Source organism: Platalea leucorodia (assembly GCF_965183815.1).
Source record: "Platalea leucorodia genome assembly, chromosome: 1".
Taxonomy (NCBI): Eukaryota; Metazoa; Chordata; class Aves; order Pelecaniformes; family Threskiornithidae; genus Platalea; species Platalea leucorodia.
This window is the reverse complement of record NC_138823.1, coordinates 73,534,536-73,552,235: the sequence shown is the minus strand read 5'-3', so window position 1 is coordinate 73,552,235 and position 17,700 is coordinate 73,534,536. Positions and strand designations below refer to the sequence as shown.

Below are 17,700 nucleotides of genomic sequence, written 5' to 3'. Positions count from 1 at the left end.
CTGGTTAGGTGCTTCCTTGTGTCCCATACGGAGGCTCATAACCCTCAGGCATATGGGGGTTATAAATTTTGCCCTGTGAGCCTTCTAAGGCTTTACCCTTAGAAATTTTTGGAGATCGTACATCAGGGTGGCTGAGACCAGGAAAATAAACAGTTTGATCCCTTCGCTGAAAGTTCAAGCAAGTGGCTGGGTCCAGCAGTCCAGGAGCAGAATAATTAGGATTCATTATCTCATGCGAACAGGATCTCCAATAATTATTTCTTTTTCTCCATGAAAAGATTTGTGCACTGGGTTTCCTCAGAATGTTAGTCTCTGGCCCAAACAGTTGGGTGAGAATGCATGGAGATGAAATACGTGTATCACACACATTAGAGGATATGAGTATAGGGTTTGTTGATAACCAATTCTTCTTTAAGCAACCGTACTAAGGAGAGCGTTATGAACTAATGATTAGATTCAAAGCTGTTTGTGATTTAATGGTCACATCAAGTACCAGTGACCTTCTTCCCTGCTGTGTTTTTATGCTACTTTTACTGTCAGTGATGCTTTAAAAAAAAATAATAATAAACTGGCAGATGGTGTACTCATCAGTTTCCAGCACTGCACAAATGGCTCAAATTAGTCATAGAGCGGAAATCAAGAAGAGGAACATTTTACCACTTGCTCAGGGGCATACCAAGGATGATGACCAGCAGGATCAGAAGTATTTGCCTGAGCAGATTAGAAGTGCCGATGAGTAAGTCGTCGTTACAGGGGCAGTTGCACACTGGATGATGTGAGACCTGCCAGCAGCTCTGGTCCCATCGAGTTAGGGCTTTCAGCAGCAGGGGTGATCCTCAGCAGCTGGCACCACAAGTACAGGCTTGGCATTCTCTGTTTCACATACTACGGTACGCAGCGCAGCAGCCTTGCAGTACTTGGACTCGAATGCTTTTTGTCAGCTCCATCTGGCTTGTGGTGTTTACATAAAGCTCGAGGAGGAGGAGAGTCCCTTTGGAAATAAAGCTTACTATTTCATTGCTCTCTTTAAACTGCCCAAAAGCAGTGCAAAATCTCTGGAGTGAAGGCCCTGCACCACCACAAAATACTTGTGGGATCCCTGGGTAGCTACCAAAAGCCCTAGTTATTTGTAGGAGGCAATTGAGAATACTGCTGAAGTGCTAGCCTTCAAAAATGCATCAGAAGCATTTTTACATCCATCACATGGCTACTGCTAAACTCTCCATGTATGGATGTTCATATGATCCTATTTGCAAGCTGCCCTGGCTCGGCTGAGGGGGTGTTGGCTTCTTTTTGAAGAGAGGAGTAGGCACTAGGAGGCCTGGCTTCTTCAAGGGACACTCAGCCAAACACCTCTTCTTATGAGTTTCAGACTTAGTCTCTCTTTTTTACGAACTTCTTTAGATGAATATTGGTTAAGCACTGAGAAATGCCCTGAAGCAGCTATTTATAAATCTCTAGTTTGATGTTAGGTATGACCTACGTTACAGATTTCAGCGTGTGTGGATGGGTGGATGGATAGCACATCTCAAAATCAATACACAAATGCTATCAATCAGAACAGGTGTGCAATGCAGAATGTTTTCCAAACAGTCATTGACACGGGAAGGAAAAGCACCAGAGTGTATTGAGGGATTTTCCTCCTCTTTCTTTTTCCTTAGGATATTAATTTATTAAGGTAGAAGCTTGCAGTGTCCAAGCAAGGAGGCTTTTTTTTTTTTTTTTCTTAACTGAAAGGCAGAGCCAACATTAACAGAAAAAAATGCTTCTTTATTTATGTTTGTGGAAGTCAGCATAAGAAGATGGACAGCAATACAAATGCTGTGGCTGAAATTAAATAAGTCGCAGTTCAACAAATTGAATATTATTTGCTTTCTTAACTCTTGTTCTTTGCCTGATTGACCAGAAAAGGTCCCTTGCTCTCCACACTTAGCTCCAGTGCTGTACAAGGAGCCAGATGAATTATCGGTACTGGAAGGGGGCAGTTGTGCTACTTTGATGAATTGGCTATGTCCAGTGCTGGAACAAGGCTGTAGTTTGGATTGGCAGGTCTGATAGTTCTTTGGCTGTATTTTTATTATTCTCTCCTCCCCTCCAAAACAGCCTCTATCATTATAGAAAGCTGCAGCAAAAACATGTCATTCTTCAGATGAATAAATGTAAGTTATGTTGAAAATCTACTGCTTTGTTTTAATGAGGCATTGATCATCAGGGTAAAGACCTCAACTTATCTGATGCTTTTATGTTGTTTTGCTTTTCTTTTTCATTTTAAAATGCATTTATTATGTTAAAAACTAATTAAGAAGCAATACCTTAGAGAACAGTACTTTGAGAAGGAAAGCTGCCACATGTGAACAAGCATGTAAAATCTAAGAATTAAAGGGAAAATATAAATGTTTTGAACCATACTGACAGCAGAAACTGAAAATATTGAGATCCTTTTTCATCGATATTTTAGACTTTTCAGATCAAAAGAGAAGGCGGCCATGTATTATGCAATGCATAATACTACTTTAAATTCAATGCGTGTTCCTTGGGAAGTTGTCCTCAGTCCGGTTGCGATTTTTGGGAGTCACCTAATAGGCTGCAATACTTGTCATGTTTCATAAAAAACAAAGCAGACTGAACAAAAAATAATACATTATGAGAACAGCAAGGGACAGGAGTCCTCAGGTTATTCCTGTATACCTACAAGTGCACTGCAAGATTCATAGATGTCGAGGCTAAAAGGGATCTGCTATCCAGTCTGACCTGCTGTAAATCACGGGCCAAAAGATTTTACTCATTCCACCCTCACTTCATATGTAATTTGCAGAAAGGTGGCCAGTTCTGATTTAAAGATAGGAAAGCTGAGGAGAGCAGTCCAAACCAGGTGCCCTGTCTTTCTTCAGTGTTTGATCCCGTGATTAAGCATACCCACTGACTACAGATTTTAAAAAATGAATGTTAATACAGATGTGTTTTTCAACTGCAGATGTTCAAGATAGCAGGCCTCGTTTTGCTCTCTTGTGCGGTGGGCTGGTGCTTGGTTACTACAGTGCCGTCCTAATTTACCAGCCAGTGACTAAGGACTTCTGCCGTTGCTGCTGAAAAGTCACCCAGCGTCATGGGAGCTGAGGCGAAGTCCGAGCAAAGCTCGTCGCCTGAGCCTGCGCTGCAGGAGCATCGCCGTGCCGCTACGTCCAGCCCTTGCGCGCCTCTAGGCCCCGCCGCTGACGCCTGCATTTTGTCTCCCTTTGCAGAAAATCCTGACCATGATCCCAACCGAGGAGGAGAAGCAAAAGATCCAGGAGGCGCAGCTGGCGAACCCCGATGTCCCCCTGGGCAGCGCCGAGCAGTTCCTTCTCACCCTCTCCTCCATCAGCGAACTCTCTGCCAGGCTCCAGCTCTGGGCTTTCAAGATGGACTACGAGATAGTGGAAAAGGTGAGGGGAAAGCAGGGAGGCAGGGGCGGAGACTCTTCCCAGGCTTTGCTTAATCTTTCCCTGACCTTGTTATTATATGAGCGTATATTTTGAGGAAACGGTAAATGGGTCGCTTTTGTTTCGGTGGCCAACCAGGAAACAGCTAAAATGATCCTTCATAATCTGTTCCTTTTATAAAAGAAAATTAGAGATTATGTCTTCCTTCCTTTAATTAGGCAGTAATGATATTGGAACAAAGAAGAGGGCTAGATCCTTACCACATCTTCTCCAGATGTTGTTATTCAGGAAATTCTTACTTCAGAGCAGTAAGAATTTTTCTTTGGATAAAGATTGAATGCGGACTACAGTATTCAGCCTTACATCGTAAAATGAGGGTATTGATCTTGCATCCATTTGAACTAAGGAAAACACCATCCATTAAAGTTATTTCTGTTTATAACTCTCTTTCAAAGCTATAAACAAAAGATAAGACGTCCTTCAGGGGTGCTCGTTTCAGTTCCGTCACAAGACAGTTGTTGCCACCTTCTTCATGGACGGCATTTATTCAGAGAACACTGTAATTGGGTTGTCTGTCACTTATGATGAATCACAGACAAAAAATTCAAAATGACAGCGTATAATTTGTGCGTAGGTGAAGCAGAATGAAACTGTGTAGGCGATTTCAGCTACTTGTTGCCTTTCACAAGCTCTTTCAGGAATCTCAGCACAGGAACCTCCTGGCTGCGCTTCTGGTGCATACCCCATGCTCTTCAGGCAGCTCTCTCCTGTATATATTAATTTTGTATGTGTATCTGTGCGCATATGTGTATATTAAAAAAATCAGTGTAACTTTGTGTGATATGGATTCTACGGGACATGCTTCTGAAAATGCCTTATGTTTACCTACCCATGGTTATTTAACAAGTTATACGACAGTGGATTGATTTGCAGATGATACTGTCAAGATTACTCAACCTCTGGTTAATTTTCTTAGATTTTAGGAAATGCAATCACACTAATATTCAGGATTTTTTAAATTGTGACATTTTAGTCTTAGACATTTACATTTCTGACTTGTAAAACATAAAATATTTGTATCTGGCCTGAATACGTTTTTGCCCGTTTTTTTTTTACTCTGGTACAGCTATTTATTCTGCTTTGAAGTTACCACAAGGCTAAATTGTTCCTTTCATGTGAGCTGAGTTAGCTGTAGCTGTTAATCTGTGTCTATACCTAGAATTTCTAGCTTCCTCTCAATCAAAAAGTAACATTTGAAGCACTGCTAAAAGCTCAAGAAATTCTGATAGTTTTCCTGTTGCTGATCCTATAATGTTTATGCCACAAAGTTAATGAATTGTCAGCTAAAATCCATGTAGAATGGATGTTAGTATAAAAAGTCTCAAATACCTAAATTACTCGAAGAAGCAATAGCTGGAGTGAAGACAGGACCAAGATTTTTATCCCTGTTGAAAGGTAGATAGGCCTAAGTACAGTACCTACCATCAAATGGTACAGGAAATAACATATGATAACTGATAAGTAAGAGGAGCATGTGATAAGAAGCCTAGCAGACAAGCATAGATATGACAGATGGCTTGGGTCTTAGTTGGGTGAAGAGGAAGGTATGGGATCAGACATCAGAGGTACAAGAGAGCAAGCAGTTGGGTCTCTCCAGTAACAACAGGTTAAAGTCAGAGTTTAAGTTCCAAGTAACCAATAAACCTAAGCGTTATTTAAACTGAGATAAGATATCATGAGCATATCCAATTAAAAAATGAAGTAGTTTGCGTTAATGATTATGACAATAAGAGTCCCATGACCTGCTAACATTCTTCTGTGCTTGAAACTATGTTTTTGCAGAAGATCCATCTGCAAATGGGCAAACCTTTCGTGAAACCGAGGTGCCAAATCACTTACCTCCACACTTTTTGTCATTTTTTTGTCCAGCATTTGCTTGATTTTTTAAAAATCTGTTTTAAAAGTAGGAAAATTCATAGTGGTTCAGAATGCACTCATATTATTTATGGAGTCACACATATATTTTATGTAAGAAATGAATGAACCTTACTATTATTACCTAATATTATTACTATTATGAGGCTGGAAGTTTTAGATGGTCCATGATATCAACAGTGTGAAATATCTGAGTTGTTGATGTAAGGCTGGGGTTCCTATTCATAAGACTCTTTTGCTAATCAGCCGAGAACAGATTTTTTGCCTAAGTAGGTCTTAGCTCCATCTCTGACAACCTGAAAGAAAAACAGCATGAAATTGTTCAAGAAAAGGGTTAAGTGAGATATTGTTCATGTTTGTAGAAAAGCTTTGCAGGCATAATGAAGGAAGTAATCTTTCTTGGATTGAGTTTAATTAACTAAAGCCAGTCAGGGTACATTTGTAGGGAGCAGCCTCAGACAGTAAGGGGCTGAACTGGATGAATGAATCTCATTCTTTGCCCTTTACAGAAAAGAAAAAAGGAAAACCCTTTGCAAATAATCTGTTTGATAATGTGTATAACGTTTTGAAATGTTAACATGTACCTAAGGTACTGTATGCCTGCTGAAGGTAATCAGTGGAACAATAATTTTTCTCACCTTTCTTTTGGTATCATATTTTAAAGGCATAGACAAAAAAGGTAGAGTTTCAACTTTAAATCTTCATTTTCAGACTTCTGATTGCTCTGAAAAATTACACCGTCTTACTGCTTGTTCTTTGTACTGAACTATTTCTGATGCAGATGCTGTCAAACTTCATTATCTTAAAGGGAGTTTAAAGGCCTTAGAAGGAGAAATAGAATTTTTAGTCATCCTAACTCAGATACTTTTTTTCTTAAGGTCACTGTGGGCAAATATATCCTTATTGCCGACAACTTTAAAGGATCATAAATGAATATAAGCAGGTGTAGAAATGAGAAAAGTAGAACTAGTAAAGAAAAGGGCCTTCTTCAGTTTCTCTTCTGAGCAGAAAGATTGCTCCTGACTCTAGTCTCCCTGGAGACAATGTGCTAGAGAAACAAGTGTTCAAAAAGATTGTACTTTTGAGTGATGCTTAAACTGTCTGAAAATTTTAAAAAGTGCATCAGAGCTTTTTAAGTTTTACAGTAGGATCCTGATACTTTCTGTTGTTTTAAAAGGGTGTGATACTTTATGCAGGCCAGTCCTGATTAAATGCAAATATGGCAAACTACATTTTGGTCATCCCAAAGTTCCCATCCCAACCAAGTTTTTACTCCTCCCAGAAAAGCATGCACGTGAACTTGTATAGGTGCAGTAAGCTGAACTTATTACCAGTATAGCAGGTCGGTAACAATGCATATGCCAGATCAGCTGTACAGAACACATGTGCTACGTTCTCCCTATCCCAGGCCCAGTGGATTCGTTGCACACATATAGTTGACTTCATTTGTGCATGTGTGTCAAACAGTTATCAGGCATTATCAGATGTCTCGCAGCCAGAAATTCTGGACCAATCCTCACATTTCATTCAAGCATAATTTTTAGGTGAAAAATAAAAACATGGTAAATAAGGATGCACAATATTTAAGGCTATGATGTAGCTCTGCTTTATGTATCTGCCCTCTTTAGGTAGAAGGTGAGTTTTCTAGGGAGCAAGAATGGGTATTTCGTCTGATTATAGCACACTGATTTTTATTATTTTTTAATGCTACAATAAAATAAAAAATAAAGAATAATTATAAATGTGTATTATATGCAAGAAAGTTTTAAGCTTGGATAACTTCCATGTAGATAGATAAATGAAGGGCGACAGTATGGTCTGCTTTGGAAGCCTTTTGTGCTACCTTTTTATTCACCTTCAGAATGTTTTAAATTAACCTTTTAGGAATTATTTTTTAACAGGTTGCAAAGTGATACAAGTAAAATAGTTCAAAAGCCTGTGTGTATAGCAGATGCAGAGCACTTTGATTCATCCCCATAATGCAACAAAACAAATTAAATCAACCCTAACTTTAAAGCAATTCAAAGAATTCTGTGCAACAGTTTATTGATTTTAGTTTAACTTGATAAAGTCTTGGATTATTTAGCACCTTTCCTCTGATGTATAAATTACTTTACTCACTATGCCATCTCTTAATTTGTCTCAAATTTGCCATATTCTTTTCTTTTCAAGAGATGAATTGTTCTGTAGTGACTGGAAATGTATGTTTCCTTCATCTTTGTGCTCTTATTTATGGTAAAATTTCACTACAGTTGCTGAATGACCCTTTGTATTTCTTCAAGAAAGTGAAGTTCTCAGCTATTTTGCCTCTTGGTCTAAAATAACAGCTTAATTTTGGCTTCTTGGCTCATAAAGAGTGTGATAATTTGGGAAAAGAATGCTGCTCACGGCTGCTTAGGATAGCATTTGGAGATAGAAACAATGTGAACTGTTACTGTGCATACAAAATAAATAACCCTGGGCCTCACACAAAGACATAGAAATAAGCTCCGTCAACTCAATTACCTTTGCTCTCTTCCTTTGAACTCTCTGGTGTAGTTAACTTCCCAAGGTAATGGAACAGAATTTATGTTTTCAAGCCTTATCAGTTACATACCTATACTCAGATAACATGTGTGGATGGAAGATGCATTAAGTTAAAAGATTAAAATGAGAACACTTGTAAAGCTTGATGTTAGCATTGAAGGTTTTTTTTTCCAGTTTTAAAGTTACACAAGCACAAAACCATATCTAAAACTCAGAGGTGGCCATCATTTGAAGAAAGCTTTAGGGTCAGGCTACAAATGTCAAGTCAGCCAGGGTTCTAATTTTGTTTTGTTTGTTTTTCAAAGATTATAAAAAATAGTTACAAGAAGATTTTTTATCAGTTGGGGCAGGGAGATGTTCATGCATCTAACTTAAATGCAGTAGCCTCTTCTCTGATTCTCTCTCGCTGTTTGGAATCACAGAATAATCCCCAGGACAAGTAAGGCAATTGCATACATAAAGAAGCAACATTAGGAAAGTATTTTATGTATTTTTTTGCTGTCCCTGCATGTGATTTATTAGCTGGAACATGGAAGAAAGCCAGCACACATGGCCAGTTTGCACTCTGCAAGACTCCAGTTCAGGAACTTTTTGCAATAATTAATCTAAACCATAGAATTAAAAACTTAGAGCAGCTATAGCCAACTGCAGCCTTCACTTTCTTGTTTCTGTTCTCATGGCAGGAAGTTGCAGAACCACTTCTAGACCTGAAGGAAGGAATGGACCAACTGGAGCACAATAAAACTTTGGGATTTATCCTTTCTACTCTACTAGCCATTGGGAACTTTCTGAATGGAACCAACGTAAGCCTGATGTCCCAGCATTTCCCCTGCAGTTTTTTCCTTCAAAAACCAAAAGTCAAAACCATTAGGACAGTTGCAAGCCAGTATTTATTTTGTACCAGAAAAATAATTTAGAAAAACAGAACCTACTTTTTCTTTTTATTGTGTGTCAGGGTGCTATTTTCCTCTTTCAGCATAACCTGAAGGAAATGTGGAGCTAGGCACTCTTCTGCTTTAACTCCCTTGAGTTTAGCGTTGATGCTTCCCATTCAAATTGTGAGAACTGTGTCATGAGTCATTTCACTGCAAATGAAGTGATTTTAGGACTACTCTTTGGCAAGTTAAAAATAAATAAAAGCAATAAGTTTCTTCTCCTGTAGGATTCTTCTTCTTCTTTCCCCTCTGCCCCTACCTGATAATCATTTTTGTCTACTAATCTCCACAGGAAAGAGTAAATGTTTTAATTTCTAACTTTTTCCCTTTTTTCCCCCCTTACAGGCCAAAGCTTTTGAGTTGAGCTACCTCGAGAAGGTTCCAGAAGTCAAGGACACGGTGCACAAGCAGTCCCTCCTGCACCACGTCTGCACTATGGTGGTGGAAAAGTTCCCAGACAGCACTGATCTTTATTCAGAGATTGGGGCCATCACTAGGTCAGCCAAGGTATGTCTAGTGGGTAAATATATATGTTTTTAAAAACCCTCTTTAAAGTGAAATATTTAACATTTTATTTTATTCTTTGATTTTGTTCCTCCTTGGTCACAGCACTTTGTATGAATGTGGATTCGTTGTGTCATTCCCACTGAATTTCAAAGATGCTAGTACTCTCTCTTCTGAGCTTTGTCTCTGTTTGTCAGGTGGTTTTCTCATCAATGCACTAATAGGCAGCCACGTTATGACAGCCATTTTAATGTAATATATGTTATTAATGTATATAACTATTAGGAACTATTTTCAGGTTAAAACTTTATTTGACCAGTATCTTCAAATATATTTCTTCTGTGGTTTAGGGGAATCCTATTTTTAAGGCAGATGCCTGTATTTTAAGGGCAATGGAAGGAATAAACTTTTTTGGTAATAAAATTGTTTCCAGAATCGAAGTGTCCTTGAAATATTTTAACTTCTTTTCTGTCCTCCTCCTGACAATAATTTTGATGATTAGGAGTTAGGGAAGATAAATAGAAACAAAGAAAACTTGTGGCAACACCTCTTTTTAAAAAGTGATAATGCCTTGGTTAATGCATAGGTCTGGTCAGTGGCTCAATTTGGTATACAGATTATTTATTACTGCTGCTAGCAGGCATGATAGAAACCCTGTAACCTCACTCTTGGAGCTCTCAGAGCGTGAGATTTCATGGATGACCCTTAAAAACAGCACATTACTCGATTAATGGAGTAAACATGACAGAATATCATCAGGAGATAACAAACATGAAAATTCTGGTTTGGAGTCATGTCTCCTGTGAAAATGGAAATAATTACGGCAGATAATACTAGTATCCATCTAGCCCAATGTCTTGATGCAGACAGTGGCCAATACCAGCTGCTTGAAAGGAGAGCAGAAGAAGCTTTGAAGGAGGAGGATGATCTCTCCTAGAAAAATTTTATTTCATGAGCTGTAATACTCATTATATGCATCAAACAGAGGAATGATTTCTTTCCCAAAAGCCACCTTGTTTGGATATTGGGGGTGACCCTGTATAATACAATTTTTAAAAAACTGCAAAAATCAAATCTTATATTGGCCCCTAGTGCAGTTCTTGTGACAATGAATTCATAGTCTAATTGTGTCTGCTGTTGAATTTGCCAATTTCAGGGTTTACTGTCTGAATATATTGAACAGTCAAAACTTTTTTTATCTCTCTATTTCATAGAATAACTTAGGTTGGAAAGGACCTCTGAAGGTCATCTGGCCCATCACCGTTTTCAGTGCAAGACCAAATTAAACCAGGCTGCTCAAATCCTTGTCTAAGTCTCAAATAATCCTTTTACATCTTTTTTTTTTGAGACAATTTCCACGCTGTTTCTCCATCTTACCTTCTAGAATGGGTTAAACGATAGCAAACACAGTATTCCAGCCTCGACTTACAAATGTTGTATGCCTACTGTGTTTGTCTGTTCTGCTTGTGCTATCTTTTGCTCGATGTGCTGAGGTTTTCTTTGTGTTTTTCGACTGTTGCTATCCTTTTGGGCCAGTTGTCTTTGGGCAGTTCACAAGGACATCCAGGCAGTCTCCTGAGCTGATCGGACAATTCAGAACTCAGCCCGATGCAGAAAGGAGACCGATACTGCCTGCGGTGTGGACTTCATTGCGATCTACAGTACTGACCATGATCTGCTGAAGCAGATTTACTGCTTATCTCTCAAACCCTTAATAATCTTAAATCAGGACTAATCTGAATAATTTCTTGCCATCTGTAGATTTTAACCTCTCGGTGTACTACTTCGTTTCCAGATAATTTTGAAATACAAAGTACAAACCATGAGACACCTGCTGTTAACCCTGTCACCAGATGAGAATCAATATGTACTCGTCCTTTTCTTTTGCTCTCTTAACCTTACACTTCACAGGTGGCCTCCCATGAGGGCTCTTGTAAAGATTTTGAAAGTCTAATTTTCTTTGCTTGCTCTTATCTGTCCACTATTTTATAAACATACTCAGAATCTAGTGATTATTTTGATGTATTTAATTTCCTGTTATTCATCCTTTCAGCCAGGTTACCAGGTATAGTAATAAAGCTTGGAGCTCTACAGTCTTCTGAGTCAATCTTGCTGCTTTTGTAAAGATAGGTGAAACTTTTGCTATCCTCTGATTCTTTCCGTTACTAAGTGTAGTGAAAGCATACTCATTTTAGCCAGTGGCTCAATTTCTTTATTTTGATTGCTGTCAGATTTCTTGTCTTCTGCTTGTTTATTGCTTAGTAAGCTATCATCCTCCTCCAACACATTTGTTTCTGCTAGCAAGTATTCCAACCTTGCTATTAGTTCACATCTATTAAAAAATAAAATAAAGGAAAATAAAAGCAGGTACCAGAATAGGTTTCTCCCCAGCATCCTCTGTGGTGAAGTTGGATGAAAGGAAGTCATCTTGCTTCCCTTCCCTAACTTTTGTCTTCCCCAGTTTCTTTCATCCCCAGTGATCCACGACCTCCTACATATTTTCATTTTTTTGGATACCAAAAAGGAATTTGTGGCTTTTGTTTTATATCCTTAGATATTTGCTCTTTGGATTCCATCTCTGTTATCCTAATTTTCCTCTTGTACAGCCTATGTTTAGGCTCTGTTTTATTGCCTTCACTGAGGTTGGTTTCTCATGTTTGGAAGGTTTTAATTTTTTTTTTATGCTTTTTTTTTTTCTTTGAGTGATTCTTCATCTCTTACCATTTAGGTATATTGGTTTCTCATTTCCTGCTTCTTCTCTTTGTTAAGAAGTTAGTTCCTCTTTTTAGATTGGAACCAAGTTAATCACTAAAATGAAAATCACTGTAAAAGAGAAGAGCCCTTGTTTTCCAAAATCCACATCACCATGTATGGTGTACTCTCAAGTGAATCTTCTGCTTCTGTTTTTCAGTCTTAGAAAGTGGAAGAAAGCTTAACCTAGTGCTGTCACTTATAAAAAAAATTTTCGGTCTAAGAGTGTACAAAATTGAGCACAGTGTTTCAGTCTGTGGTTTGCTGATCTAGTGGCCCTGCCCAAAGCGGACGAAATTCTGAAAAGGCTGGACAAAATCACATTAAGAGAAATTATAGCCTTAACCTTCCTCGTGACACCCAAGGTCTTCCTCCTTGGGATGTTCCTGCATGTGTTATCCCACTGATGGATTACTGTAACAAGCTCTATTCCCACTTGATCTTAGCTGCCACAAATCAAAGAGTTAGGACGTGGAAGCCATCCAAGCTGCCCTCTTCAAGGGAATGTTCACAGACGAGGCGAAATCTTGGTTTAGGAAAGCTGACAGGAAAGGAGAACTAATATTTCACTGTGGATTAGGCTGTATTTTGAGCTCCATGTTGTCTACAAACATCTTTCAGAAACCACAAAGGCTAAACAATTTCCATCCTGTAGATAAACAGAGATGCCCCTTCCCCTGAGATGCACATCATATGAGAATTTCCTGAGCCTTAGTTCATGAAAAAAAACCATAAAGAAAACGGGCTGCCTCACCAGAAAGGAGTTAGAAAGACCAGAAACAAAATGGTATAGTTATTGCAAAACTTGTGGCTTTTTGTTGAAGGGCTGAAGTCATAAATGGCAAAAAAAGCAGACACAAGTGAAAAAATGACCAAAAAATAGAATTCTAGACAAATAAAAGTATTCGTAGTTGTATAAAAATATATAAGATCACACAGGGCCACTGATTGTTTAGTATTCCATGATTAAAAGCACTTGCCTTTTTTTTTTTTTTGCCTTTTTTTTTTAACGTACTTTAAATTGTTTTTTCACTGGAGTTGTGCCAGAGCTGATGTACCTAATACTGAAGCAGACCCCCAGATTTCTGCAGTTAAACTCAGTACTGTTCCTAGAAGTTTCCTTACCAGTACGGCAAGGAGGAGTTGCATCAGCACTAGTATCTTCTCTGTTAGTGAATAGAAAATGTATTCTTATTAAAAACGTTCATCTTCTGTCTCATCCCCATATTTTTCCCCATGCATCTGAAAGCTGGCCAGCTCCATAGAGTAAACTAGTAATTGTCCTTTTCTCCCCCTAATTTTAATTTACTTACAAAATGCCAGACTTCTGGCTGGTTTTTAACCCCTGCAGCAAGACACTTGGATTAGTTGTGGATACTAGGCAATGGAGAAACAGACGGCTTTTAAAAGTAAGCAATAGGAAATGTTAACAACACAGGGGAGGGGGCAAGGATTGCTGGTAGGAAAGAACTTAGGAGACTAAGATGTACGCAGGGGAGTAGGAAGCCTGCAGCTGCCCTCCGAGGGATTCAGCGGGGAGGCGTGGGGAGAAAGGAGGCGGCTGAACCAGAAGTGCCATTCTGGCATGCTGTAGCTTCTGATTGATATGCTGGAAAGCAGAGAGAGGAGAAAAGAAAAAAAAAAGTAGGGAAGATCATGCTGCCTCCCTTTTTCTTGTTTCTCTTGTCTCGCTTGACAGGAAGTATTTGTGTGCAATTATCGTTCAAGTATGCTTCCCCAACATTATTTCAAACAAAAATAAATGCCAAAAGTCAAATTATTTTCTATGGGAAAAAGGTCTTGGGGGATGCAAGTTTTCTTACGGTTGTGTCATTCCTTGCGGTGCCAGCTGCAAGGACTGCTGCGGCTGCCCCGGTTCCTGGCACAGGCTGGCGGGACCCAGGGTGAAGACAGAGCAGGATAAGGCAGAGACAACTGGTTGCAAGGCAGACTGGGGCAAGGGGGAAGGAGCTCCAGCAGCAGATGAAGAAGTTTTGTCTGAGAGACAGCAAATTAATTTTAGCACGTGTGCCTGACAGCATTGCAATGTTTCAATAAATTCCAGGTGAAATGACTGCAAGTAGTGTCGCGGGTGCTGTATCACCAACTGAAGTGACCTACATCATTACTGGTATTGCTCCTCTTCATGCCAGATCGTGGGGACTGTCATACAGCATCTGCAAAAAGATCCTGTATTAGTGCGGTTATTGTAGATTGTTTGAGGAACTAAAATGTAGTGGAGGTGTGTATATAATTGGATAGCTTCATCTGGTCATACCTCAGCACCTCTGTCCTTTAAATTTTAATTAGTGGATTGATTCAGGTATTTGCATTTCCAAAATTATTTTGGCAGGATGGCTACCTCTCACCCTAGAATTAGAAATGTCTGGACAGAACCTCTTTTGTATTTTGCTTGCTTTTGAGAGCTGACACCTACTTCACTTGAAACGTGTGACCAACAGTGTGCAAGTCAGACTAACGTTGGTCTTGGGATAATTGTTGTGACATTCGGTGAAGCAAGCCAGTGTGGAAATACTGGAGGAGACAGAGTTTTGAATGTACGCCACGGAAGGTCGCTGCACTCAGATGACAATGTGTTTGCAAGGAGCAATTCTCAGAATTTCCTTTGGCGCTGAACCAGCTCAGGAAAAGAGGAAGATTTTGTGTTCCCTGCCAGAACGCATCCCTGTAATAATGTGAGAACGAGCGGCCTGACCCTAAATTATAAACAGCTTAGACTGGGCTGTGGTCCGCTGTAGAAACTATCTTGAACTTTGAAGAGAGAAAGATTTTGTCTGTGATCATGTATATCTTTCTGTGTCGTCCGATAAAAGAGTTGTCATTTTATTGTGAATTTAAGGCAACATTTGTGATTGTGAAAGCATCAATCTTCTATTTAATGCACCTTGTGGGTAGGATAATAATGCAAAGATTCAAGTCTTCCTTAGAAAATGTCTGGGTTTGATATGTTCACCACTAAAAGAAACAAGCTGTAGCAAGAAACAATAAATATAGTAGCAGCAATAGAAAACTTAAACAGGGATACTGAGGCTATATAACAAGTTATTCACTGTCCTTCAGAACAAAACTTTGGATAATTTATAGTGATTTTGAAAAGAAGTGCTTTTCAAGCAGAAACCTGAGCTTCCCCAGTTCCCCTTCATTTGTATGTTTTGGGATTTTTTACTTCAATCTGGTTGTGACATTTTTGACCCTGTTCAAGGGCTGAGTGTAAATGCAGGAGGCAGGAGACATGAGTGTAATCAGGTGCAGCATCTTTGATTTTAGGACAGTTTTGTACTCCCAGTACTGGTGGAGCTTAGCCCAGAGACTAGAGGAGATTTAGCTGGAAAAGGAAACGTGTGTGTAAAACACATTCCAGCTGAGGGAATGCTGAAGAAAAATGACCTGTTATCTCACAGTGGCTACAGTTGCTTGCTGTGCATGGCAATGCATACCTGGAATTGTACATGCTGCCTAGGGAATATACCGCAGAAGCCCCTTTAGGTTTGAGCCAACCCATTTAATGCCCAATGTCACCTAAAAGCAGCTCTTCCTCTCCCTCAGCAAATAAGAAGAGTGCAGTTCCTGTGTTGCCCTGAGGTATTTGTGGCCACACAGAGAAATAACGTCCCAACCCAAAGATCAGAAAGGCTCCCTGATACATGTCCTGCCTGAATGACCAGGGCACGGTCTAGCATTTCATGAATTAGAAAGTTTTGAACTTATATACGCAGCAGGTGATATTGGATGTACGGCATGGAGTTGAACTTGAAAAAAATAAGCCTTTTAAAGGACCAGTGTTCATAGAGCCTGGGTGGGCAGGGAAGTAAATGCTGAGCCACTTGGTGGTGGTGGTAGTTTTTGAGTCAGGTGAAAACCAGTGAGAAGAAAAGTCATTTGGGCAGTAGGTGTATCATGCAATATTGAAGTCTTAGCCCAATGAAGTGAGAAACCTGGTAGACTTCTTTATTCTGTTGTTGTTCATGCCGGAGTCATCTTTTACTATGGTAGCAAGCAATAAATAATGATATAAAGGGATTAAAATGAGTGCTGGCCTTGCTGGCATGTGGTTGGAGGGTTTTATTATTGGTCTGAGTGTCGTTTGTGCAAAATATGGTGGTGCATTAAATTGAAAAATAGATATTTTTTTTTTTAAAGTTGCACGTTAGTGACTTATGGCAATGGTTTCCCAAATGAGGCTGTCCCTGCAGGCCTTGTGTCACATAAACTAGTCTTTAAATCCTATTTGGATAGGCTGTCTCCGGCTACTCCACTCTGATGCAACAGTATGTACAAAGGCACTTCTCAGAAGACTGAACAGTGGGCCTAGCAAGAGATTTCACCGATAAACAACAGAGAGTTCTGAATATTTTTCAGCTCGTGTGGTTGTGAATGGAGAGGAACCTGGCAGGAGAAGGGAGGAACATATTAAATATATCCCAGGAGCATTTAGAAAGTTGCTTTTTCTAAATTGGTTTACAGATGCAAATAAACATTACACAGTGTCTGAAACAAAAGTAATTTTTATTTTGCATAACAGCCTAAGACTACTCATTCTTTTGCCTGAGGAAAAAAAAAGAGATTTATTTTTAAAACTGCAGCAGAAGGTAACAGTAAGCAGGACCAGCAAGCTGCATGTCTTTTGCACATACATGAACGGAGTTGAGAAGGAAGAAGAAGAATGTGTGTTACCACCTTCCTCCAAAACCTGGGGCTGGGCACAGCAGCTATCCAGGGAGAAAGCTGTAATGACCATTTCCGATTACTGCTTCCTTTTATTCAGTGGAGCATGGTTATAAAATAATGCCCCAGCGGTTCTTGTCCGAGCACCTCCTATGCTGAGGTCTCCTGGAGCCACAATGTGATGTGAAACTCGCCTGAATTCCTCCTTAGTCCCAGAATGGCCTCTCAGCTGCAGGCAAGAACTGGTCCATCTTCCCTTTCAAGAAAGAACGAAAAAAAGAAAGAAATTGCGTCTTTCTTACATTATGCAGCATTAATTCTTCTAGTAAAGTGTTGGAAATAAGCACATAAATGAAAAGGTGCAATCCTTCTTCCCTTGGGAATCCTGTGTGGACTGGCAGGGATGTGGTATGGTATTATGTATGCCTTTTGATGTTTCCTTTATGCATATTAGATTGAATAATTGTCATTATTACTCCACACAAGTTCTTGTTCTCCTTATCACAGGGACATGTAGTAGGGGGATCATTTATCATCATTGCTACTGTTATATTTTTATATAACACTTCCAGTGTTAGAAGACATCCTAAACAGAACAACAATAATAGCAAAAATGACAAAAAAAAAAAAAAAAAAGGAAATCACAAGGATATTGCTAAACAATGTGACTGCTTTTAAACATTTGTGCACAAATACTAGATGTAGGTTCAGACCACTGTGCTCATCTTTCACGGTTGGTTACCTCAGTTAAAGTGAAGCTAAATTGTTGCTTTTCAGATGGATTTGTATTTTACTTACATTTTCCACCAATGCAAGTACCTGCTGTTTTCTGATACAAATGTGCATAAACTGGAGAGGCTTGTTGGCCACACAGCCATTGGACTGCTGCTGCTTAAAATATGATAAAAGCTTCTTCAGGTCCATGATGCCTTTGGATTCAC

General features: G+C 39.3%; 1 protein-coding gene across 3 annotated transcripts in view; it reads left to right on the top strand.

Annotated features, from left to right (window-relative positions):
* Positions 1-17,700, top strand: part of FHOD3 (formin homology 2 domain containing 3) — a gene marked incomplete at both ends in the record, with an annotated part of 399,092 nt that overhangs the window by 350,425 nt on the left and 30,967 nt on the right. For all 3 annotated transcript variants that reach the window (XM_082304478.1, XM_082304477.1, XM_082304476.1), the window contains 3 exons: positions 3,243-3,425; positions 8,567-8,686; positions 9,164-9,325. In XM_082304478.1, the coding sequence (XP_082160604.1) occupies positions 3,243-3,425; positions 8,567-8,686; positions 9,164-9,325 (465 nt within the window). The remainder of the gene's footprint in view (positions 1-3,242; positions 3,426-8,566; positions 8,687-9,163; positions 9,326-17,700) is intronic.